The sequence below is a fragment of the Neodiprion fabricii genome, chromosome 4 (genome assembly GCF_021155785.1).
Source record: "Neodiprion fabricii isolate iyNeoFabr1 chromosome 4, iyNeoFabr1.1, whole genome shotgun sequence".
NCBI lineage: Eukaryota > Metazoa > Arthropoda > Insecta > Hymenoptera > Diprionidae > Neodiprion > Neodiprion fabricii.
Genome location: NC_060242.1, coordinates 10,430,220 through 10,440,584, shown reverse-complemented (window position 1 = coordinate 10,440,584; position 10,365 = coordinate 10,430,220). Strand labels below are relative to the sequence as shown.

General features: G+C 38.4%; 1 protein-coding gene across 2 annotated transcripts in view; it reads right to left on the bottom strand.

Annotated features, from left to right (window-relative positions):
- The window catches only part of LOC124180874 (tubulin polyglutamylase TTLL5), a 280,376-nt gene that overhangs the window by 21,890 nt on the left and 248,121 nt on the right, over positions 1 to 10,365 (bottom strand). Inside the window, exon 15 of one of the 2 annotated variants that reach the window (XM_046566771.1) lies at positions 5,833 to 9,538. The exons of the other annotated variant lie outside the window; for it this stretch is intronic. Coding sequence (XP_046422727.1) covers positions 9,322 to 9,538 — 217 coding nt within the window. The 3' untranslated portion in view covers positions 5,833 to 9,321. Of the gene's footprint in view, positions 1 to 5,832; positions 9,539 to 10,365 lie in introns of those variants that run through there. 2 annotated transcript variants of the gene reach the window in all.

Sequence of the window (10,365 nt, the reverse complement as noted above, 5' to 3'; positions counted from 1 at the left end):
TTCCCTATTAACTATCTCCCATTCCTTGCTTTCTGTCTTTGCTTCCGCTGCTTCTTTTATGAATCCCTCATTTTCTTTCTTTTTTCTCTCCTCTCATAGCCTATTATATTCCCTTCTTCCCTTTCTATACGCATCCCCTTCCCCCTTCCCCTTTCTCCATTTCCTTAGACTCTGCCTAACTTCCGCTTTTTTTCGCCCACATTCCTCATCCCACTATCCCTTTTTCGCTTCCCTCCCCCTCCTTCCTACATCTAAGGCTCGTCTAAACTCCCTTATTCTTTTCTCTATCTCCTTCCCTACATCCCCTTCTCCTATCCCCTCCCATTTGACTTCCGTTCTAAACCTCATCCTACCCTCCTCCGTCCAGTCTCCTCTACTAGTTCCCCCTACTCTTTTTCCCTTCCTTGTCCTATCCACTGCCCCCCTCAACCACACTATTACCGGGTGATGATCCGAGTCAACCCTATCCCCAATCTCTATCCTTTTGACCCTATCCCTCACCTCGATGTCTCCTATAGCGTAGTCTATCACTGTCATCCCTGCCCCTCCTACATACGTAAATTCCCCCTCCTCATCCCCCTCTATGTTCCCGTTCATTATTGCCCATCCTGTCTCCTCTAAAAATTGCACCAGCTGCCTACCTTCCGAGTTTATTTTCCTGTCCTTTGATTTCCTACTCCTACTCTCCTCCTCTCCTTCTCCCCAGCATCCTCCCCCCTCCTGCCCTGTCCTGGCATTAAAATCACCCCCCACTAACACTTTTACCCCTCCCTCTATCTCTTCTGCCCGCTCCTTCAATACCCCTATTTTCTCTTTTAGGTCCCCATTTACGTATATTCCTACTACTACCCATTTTTCCCCCCCTACACTTATTTTCCTTGCTATCATGCCCTCTTTCACCTCTTCCCTCCCTCCCGCCCCACTTACTATCTCCCTTCTTACCCCTGACAGCATTCCGCCTATTGCTCTTCCCTTCCTATTTTTTCTAACCGCATACTGCACTTCCCATTTATACCCTACTGGCAGCTTATTTCTAATCCTTTCCCACCCCTTCTTTTCTATTCATGTCTCCATTAGAAATATTACATCCCACTCCCCTAGCCCCCTACAGAAATCTTCATCCTTTCTCGCGAGCCCCGCCACATTCCAAAAAGCTACTTTCCACCCCTCCTTTTCTGTCTCGCCTACTCCCCTCTCTCTCCTCCTTATCTCCCTCCCCACCTGCCTCTGTCCCCGCCCACTACCCATTCCCCCGACTGCCTTTCCCTACGTACCCTTCCCTGTGCTTCTATACTTCCCTCTTGTCTTTCCTCGCTTGCTGACCTTTCCCTATCGCTTTCCGCTACTTTTCCCCTCCCCTCCCTTTGCCCCCCTTCCCTCGCTCTCCCTGTACCGTCCCTACGCACCTCTCCTATCTCATTCCACTTCCACATTTTCCCTTCTATCTAGATCTTTGCATATCCTATTCTTACTCTGTTTCCCCTTCTCTCCTCAATAGCTGCTATCTCCCTCAACTTCCATTTCATTCTTCTCTCTGCCCAGGTGAGATCCTCGTCTATTCTCTCCTCCCTCCCTTTGAGTAGGCTTTTTCTTCCCATTACCTGCCTCTTTTGCTCCCTATTTCCTAGTCTTGCTATCCATATCCCCTTTTCTCCCCCCTTTTTCACGCCTACCTCCCACATATCCTTTACCTCGACCTCTACCCCTATCAGCTGCAAAATCTTTTTCAACTCTTCCTTTTCTCTTCCCTTCTCAAGTCTCGCTCCTCTCACTACTATATTTCCCCTTCTTTCTTTCCTTTCTTTCCTCTCTATGGCCCACTCCATCTCTTTTAATCTATCTATTGTTACCTGCGCCACTTCCGCATTCCCCTGTACCTGCCTTTCTCCCCCTCCTTCTGCACTCTTCTTTTCTAATTCTAACAGCCTCTCCTTTACCCTTTCCATCTCCCCCCCTCACCGCTCTTCTACCTCTTCTAGTCTTTTACCTAGATCCCTTATCATTTCCTTCATCTCCCCCCTCTCTACTTCCCACTGCTCTTCCCTTCTAGTCATTTCGCCTTTAATCTTTTCCATTTCTTCCCTGATCCCCCTTCCCTGCCCTTTGACCTCCTCTAGACCTATCTTTAGCTCTTCCCCAATCAACCTTAGCATATATTGTATACCCCCTCCCTCTGCCTTCCCTTCCTCCCCTGTCTTACCCTCCGGCGACCGGTGCACTTTCCTGCTTTTCCCAAATACTCTTTCTCTTTCCTGCAACTCGTCTACCTCCTCCTCCCCTTTTTCACCTTCCTCCTCCCGCTTTCTCTTCCATAAGTCTAGCACCGTCGCCGATCCCAGGATATGCCTCCTATCCCTCCCTAACGCTGCTACTGCCCCCAGCCTACCTTTCTTCTTCTCCTCCTCTTCCCTGTTCGCCCCTTCTTTTTGGCCACCCGCGTTACTCATACTCTTTCTCTCCTTCACCGCTCCCTACCTTATCTATCCGCCGCCTACCTGTCTACTCTATCCCCCTTCTAACTCCCTAGGTGTCACTGCCTATTCCTATCTTATCCGAATCGTTGCCGTCCGCCTGCTCTTTCTGCCTAACCTCAAAACTCTCCCCCTTCTTTCTTTTTCACCCGCCCTTCCCTTCTATCCCTGCCTCCCTATTCCCTTCACCCGACCACCCGTCTATGTCTTCCCCGCTCCTTCTCTGCCCTATTTCCTTTTCTCCTCACCTTTGCTATCCTGCTAAATTCTCGCCTTTTCTCTCGCACTTTTTCGCACACCTGTCACTCACATTCAAAACGGAAACCCCAACGGAGTCACTACTGGTTTGAAAATGTCACCTCATTTCTGAGCCGTAGATTCCTTGCCCGACTTGAGCAATCTGTATTTTCAACGGCTCGCAGCACCCGCTTGAACGATCTGATGTAGGACATCTTTTTGTTTGAGAATTTCAGAGCTCTGCATGTTGACGCAACTGAGTCTGCAACGGTACTGCGTATCTCGCTTGGAAACGTAAGATTTTATTACTTCTTCAGGCTGACAAAAGAATCGTATCCCTTACTGTATTCCCTTCGTTGAGCTCACTGTCTTTGTCGATCACCAGAAACCCGTACTTCTCACCGTTACAGCATGCGGAGCACACATCTTTAAACTCTGTGTACGACATACCTGTGTTCACATGGTCGTTGTAAACATGTCTGTGTTTCATGTCGTCTTGTTTGAATAACACGAGTAAGTTTACGTTGTCGCGCACGAGATATTTGGGAATGTGCGCGTACGTTTGACAGACATAGAAACAGTCAACGACGTGATGTCTACCCATGCAAAAGTAGGTTCTTATATTACATATTATTATAACTATAACTATAACAAGACACATCGTTAGATACGATTATTGATTTGGGCCGTGCTTCTTCCGGTGTAATCACTTGTTCACGCTCGGTAAACGCAAAATACTCCATATTCTCAACATTGTCCAACAATGGCTTCAACAATTAGTATTTCGGTTGGTTGCGAGATTTTGAGTAGACATAGATATTTTCAAATCTGAGTCCGTTGGGATGGGTTATGAGTGTGAGCAACGCATTAGTTTTACCACAATTCGATGGTCCACAGAATATTGCACGTACACTATTCGGGAGTAATTCACCGTGCCGTTTGTGCCTTTTGAAATTTTGCTCTGAAAGTTTGTCAAAATTCATCACGGGAAGCTGAGTCAGTTGTTTCTCAAACCGCATCTCGGACATGACTGATCGGATTCGCTATACATATCCCGTTTTAAAATACTTCTCTTCGGTCAACGCACGAACATGATCGTGTGCAGAGGTAAACGAAGCAGCAGGCGGCAACATCGTGGCAAGAGTCTGGTGAATAAAATCATCAACATTCCCATGAGGTGTTTTGAAGACCTGTGAAAGAGAGAATAAATAAGGTACGGTGATAATCTACATTCTGTGTAATTTCTACCGAATCCACCACAATCCTCTGTCTTAAAGAAATTTGCCCAACTAATTTTCCTGGCGCCCAATAATACGATTATACGTAATAAAAATTCGGAAAATTCAGTGATGTAGATAGGTACCCATTCGTCCGGATCACGATTTCGTGTTTAGCTGTCGCGTTTTCGATAATTCGTGTTACAAATAATGAACCTAAATCTGACCTTCGTCCGGCAAGATTGTCGATAAAGCAGCAAGATTTTGACCTTCGCCCGATAAGAAGTGTAGGTAAAGCAGTGCGATTTTGACCGTCGACCGATAAAATTTTTGGTATGGTAGCACGTTTTTGATCTTAAATCAGTACGGCAGACTTCGACGTCGTCGCGGAAAAGGGTTCAAGTCTGAGGAGAATGTCAGTAAGTGTCGGTAACAGGAATCTGTAAGTACAACTTTCCGTGTATTGCTACTCGGCTACGAATGTGACCTCGCATGTAGGAACATTTCCGTATAGGCACGGACGAAAACCGCTATTAATTAAAGGATACACTACAGATAGATTCTGCATTAAAGGAGGATCAACGTAAGCCTACGATTCCCGAATCACGATGGATACAAACCGGCTACGGAAATATCGCAAGCGTAGGATTGATTTCGTATAAGTATGGCTCAAAAGGTTATACAAAATTACATGTTTAATCAGATAGGACCGGACTGCTATCGATGGAGGCAACTCAACGTTTCCCGAATAACGACGGATACAAACCAGCTAGGAAAATATCTTAAACGTCATTTTACCCCACTGGTCGAAAATGGTGCACTTTATGGACGTTCCACAGGATTCGAAAATCGAATTTTGCAAGCACATCCGGAAAAAAATGTTTTTCAAAAGATTTCAGAAGCAAGTTTTAATTTTGGTATTTCTCGATAACAAATACCGATTCAGCGAATCCGCGAAAAACGTGTCTGTTTATTTTGGCTTATGAGTACATCAATTTTCTTATTTTTTTTTGTTAAAGTAGACCCGCCCTATTGCACGGCTTCTTCTTGTTCTAAAGTGTACATTTTTGGTTGTTTTAGGGGTGTCATTCTCTTTAATTTTTCAAATTATCATCACATTCAGTAATATTCATGCTAACAGCTGATTTGTAGCTCAGACTCCAACTAGCGTAGATTTGCCAGTTTTGATTTACATTTATTTTCACAATCCTTATATTTATATCCGGTGTATATAAGGATAGATAATTTTTGGAATAATGTACAATATAAGCTGACTAGAAAATTTATTCAATTCACTGGTCGAATATAAGTACCGAATCAAAGCATGTGGCATAACTAAATAATAAAAATGAAATTACTTGACCTCATTGAAGAACATTCTCTTTGGATGTATTTTTTTTTTTTTTCGTGACAGTCAGCAGAATTTGCATACAATACAATACAATATAAATGTTATAAATTGCTTAAAATTTACGACAATACAAAACTCTTAAGTACAATGACAATGTACATCTTGGTAATAATACACAAGTGCTAGCTGCACCAAGCAAACAGGATATTGATATCAAAATTAGATGAGGTTGTGTTCCCTCTGTGGATATTCAAAGAGCAGCAATATATACTAACAGCTAAGATAGTCTTTTTTCTATTTTTTCTTACGCATTTCAATCTATGAACATGCGAAGGCAATGATTTGCAGGTATCTCAAATATCGAATTGCGAAATTTGTAGAATACTTTATAATTGTTTCAGACAAAATCCATCAGTAAGTGAACCCACTCAATGTGTCGAAACACATACTACAATTAACTAATTCCCAAAGCGATATCGAAATGTTTTCACATTTCGGTACAGGTAAGATTAACATAAACGGGCTAGCCATGAACTGTAGCAACAAAGTTTTGGTTAAAAATTTTGCTCCATACATATGAAATTTTATTTCAGAAACTTAGAAACAGTATTTGCAAACAACCGAATATAACAGAATACGATGGTGCCTTCTTCCACAATCCGAGTGTACTGTCAAAGTCTTCCTTTGGTGGGTTTCCAAGTAATAAGAATAAATAGAACCCGTATGTTGGATTGTGTTTATCAAACACACGTTGTAAAATCAGAGATTTTCAATACGTTTTCTCTCATCTTTCGTTACAAAATTTAAGTGACCTCAGTTTCTTCAATTAATGGTGAGAAATAAGTACTCCAACTAATAATAAAAACAAAATAATCACTCAAATATGTTAGAGTTATTATTTTCATTCGTAGGTATTGCAAGCTGTTACAATTACATACGGGGTAGTCTACACGAGGCTGAAGCTGGCAACCATAAGTAACAGCCAAACGTTGTAATATTCATTGAAATAAGGCAGTGAAGCCCGAAAGTCAAAATTTTGTGAAATACTTGAGCTCTCCATACTTTTATAGAATTATGAGAATAAATCTAAAATACATTTTTCTACTTTCAAAAAATTTAACACGTTTGACTGCTAACTTATATGTTACTTATATGATAGCCTCAGCTTTATATAGTCCACCTCTATTAAAGATTTTTGTCAACCTCCGTTTCGGAGATACTGAATTACAACTTTTTGATGTATGAATTTCTAAAACGATTGTATTTCAGAATTAAAGGGTTGTACGGTAAAACTGTTGGCCACAAGAACGTTCGCTGGTTATCCCACCTATATGAATAAATTTTTACAAATTCATGGACTAATAGAACAGACGATTATGAAAACATAATTATAAAATCCGTTTAAAAAAAAGATGGTTTGAGTCTTTATTTACAAAATCCAACATTTTAAAAACAGATGAGGACTTTCAATTCTTGAAGAAATGAATTCTTTAGTGAATTTTAGTAAATGTATTGAAAAATCTACGATTTATATTATATTATATTTATTTATGAAAGTAAATTATAAAATTAATAATTCATGATTCAGTTTACCACATAAAATAATTTAATTCAATTTCAACAATTGGTAAATTAATTTATGAAATAAATATATTATACCTAATATATTATAAACTGTCGATTTTTTCTCTAGTATTTATTCCAAGTATTGCAAGTTTTCGATCGTTCTTAAAACCCTGTAACTTCTAAACAGAGGCCCAAACCATCTCGTACAAAGTATTGAAAGTTTCAGGTCCAGTCACAGAATTTCATATAGAAATATGTAAATTTAAAAAATGTAGTTGTTTGCAAAATCAGATTTTTTATTTGTTTTGTTTATAAAGATCTATTCTATAGTTCCAAAAGATTGTAAAAATTTATTCGCATGGATGAGATGAAAGGCCGTTTTTTTTTTGTGGTATTACATTTTTACCGTACAACCTTTTAATTTCAAAGTACGATCGTTTAAAAAATTTGATTACACAATGTCCAAATTCGGTAGCTTCGAAACTAAGACTGACAACCAAGTGTAATAATTCATAAAATTTGTCACAGTGGATAGAATATCACGATTAATTGGTGGGCAAATCTAAAGGGGTGAGGATCGGATCCCGTTCAAGTTGACGTGGACTACCCCATATGTCATTTTTCTTAATATACAGCTGCTGTATTACATTCAATTCAAATAGTATAAAATTATAAATGTGTACACATAGATAGAATTAAAAAATTTTACTTGTACGTATTTAGCAAACCATTAGGCATCATTGTGAAACTTGAATAGAAAATACCTTTTTTGTGTTATGTATTATTTATACTACTTATAACTGACATTCAATAAATATTCCTATAACATCTTAAATAAACATCTAATAAATCAGAATCACCTAAAGCTTTATCGATCGATGATATACCTTTCGAGATATACTTACTTGATTCGATTAAAATACGAGCCAAAACCTACTTAAATTCAAAGAAAATCTTGATGCAGATGTAACAAAGTCTGAAGAATATTTGCATCAAGAATAAATTATAAATAACTAACAGACATGAGCATATCATCAGGACCTATATAAATTAAAAAACACAACATTTCCAATGTTACATCATTTTGTGCTCGATTAGGATAATATACACGGCATAAAGTGGAGGGATACGAATACTGCGCAAGATGGCATTTGATACGAACTCTTGGATTGGGGCCTGCCAATTCCATGAATTGGTCATGGCCTGTGTAACTCATACTTCGATTATTTCTACTGTTTTCGAAAGTCCATCTTGTCGACACGGTAACTGCAACATCATTTCAATTTAAATATATTACTATTAAGTTCGCTTGTGTTTATATTATAATAACGCTTTCTGTTGTTATTACTAACACACATTTCCTAACGAAAATGACTATCTGTTTTCAAATATATTAAGTAGCGATTCCATTCCTTTCTCTTGACTTGTCATCATAGTAATAAATTTCATTACATCTATACGTATGCACATCCGATACTCCTGCTGACAAAGGAAACCTTTGGTTGAAAAAAAAAAACATTAATTGGTGTCCAAATTGTTTTCAATACCTGTAGAGTCAGAAATAACAAAGCTTTAATCCGTTTGCACACAAAAACAATATTTCGGAAATCATATGAAGTATATGAATTTCGATGTCTAAAAGCTGACCAATCCAGCGGGCCATGTACAACAATTATTATCTTATTGTGGCAACAGCAACTGACGTGAAAATTTAGCTCCTCTATTAACCGACAGTAATTTTTCAAAACAGTTATTATTTAATTAAATGTCAGTCAAACATTCAGCTGAATATTGAACGCCAGTTTGTTTTAGACGCGAGGCCAATTATCAATTAATTAATTGAAGAAACAATAACAAATATTCCGGTATAAATAGAGATTAATATCTCTTCTCCGGGTAATTATCTATGACAGCATAGTCGAAGAAAGCAGTTTCAAAATATCTTCATTGCATATTGGTACGGAATTGTGAGTGTACACTTTTTCAATAAAGCTATTAATTACCATGTGTATTATGTGCATTTAAATATTTTGAATTCAGCATTGTGTTTATAATAAGCTTGAAGCCGTTTTACAAATATTATTTTCGAGGCAATAAAGCACAATAACTAAATCTCATTTTCAAAACAATCACGTAGAAGGCCAAGAGATAATTGCATCAGTATATGTATAACTACAAACATGATATGAAGGCAGTTATGTCAAGTTTGAGACGTGTTATACTAAACTCTGGATATGTTTTCAAGATCAAAATAAAATTACATTAGTGAAAAAGATTTTTCCAGTAGTAAAGTAAGCATGGCAGATTCTAGTAATGTATTGTCACAATTTTCTCAAGCCTACGTCGATTATTTTTTTAATGCACTGTGCTTTTTTGAGCCGCATTGTACGGATATCGATAATACAATAAATATGTCTAATAACTTTAAAAATTGACCTAGAAGGATATGAACGCAGTAGATGGATACCACTGTCATTCATCAGCGTGCAGGCTTACTTAGTCCATTAATAGGCTGGTTACATTTACACTGCTCAGTGCCGGCTGCATTAGAATGGACCCGTGATGTGATATGAGGTAAAGAACCTAATAGATTAGGTCCACGAAGAGTTCCCGCAAACCCACTCCTGCCTAGAAAGCTGTGTGCGCAGTTATACAGTCGTGTTTGCAGTATTAGTACATCATCCAGATCTTCTTCCCTGCACCACAAATAATTCATAATTGTTACTTTGGCGAACATACGTACATCATACATTGCTTCGATCTTTCGAAAGTTATTTGAAGAATAATCCTTCATGCATGAGTAATAATCATATGATGTGAAGTAATTAACTATAAGTTATTATTTTTTCCATTTGGTTATTGAACCGACCGATCCAAAGCATACTCTAGCCAGATAAGGGGGAATTCACGGTCCACGGTGACGAAAAAATAAGTATTTGGATGCCATTAAAGCATGCTTCGAGAACATAAGTGTAAAAATTTTCAATGTTACACCCCTTCCTGGTCAGAGTTACAGCGAAAACCTTTCTTTTTTTCATAGGCGCATATATATCTCTCACAGAATTATCTACTGATCTTGATATAAAAAATTCGTATTTTTTTAGAAATTTTTCCGCACACCACCCTTATGTCGAATAAATTTCTGAGTATCTCAAATCCGCATTTCTCACAAGCCAGACTATACTCACTTCTACATTTATATTTATAAATGAATTCTTTCAGCATGTATGTTTGACAATAAAACTTTAAGTCTTCAGAAGGTATTCATTTTCAAACACACCTTGGAGTATAAGTATGTACTTATGTATCACGAGTTACAGTTCAAAATCTGTTATTGTGATGCGTATTGCGTTTTAAAATTATGTGAATGTTTCAATTTTGAAAATATTCTATGAAATCTTTCATATACGGGCTACATTTCCCTTCAATTCGGCCGCTTGCAGACCCTTACCACCTCAGATTTAATGCATAAGCTTTTTTTTATTATTTTCCTAGTTCTAAGACACTTTGACCATTTTTCAAA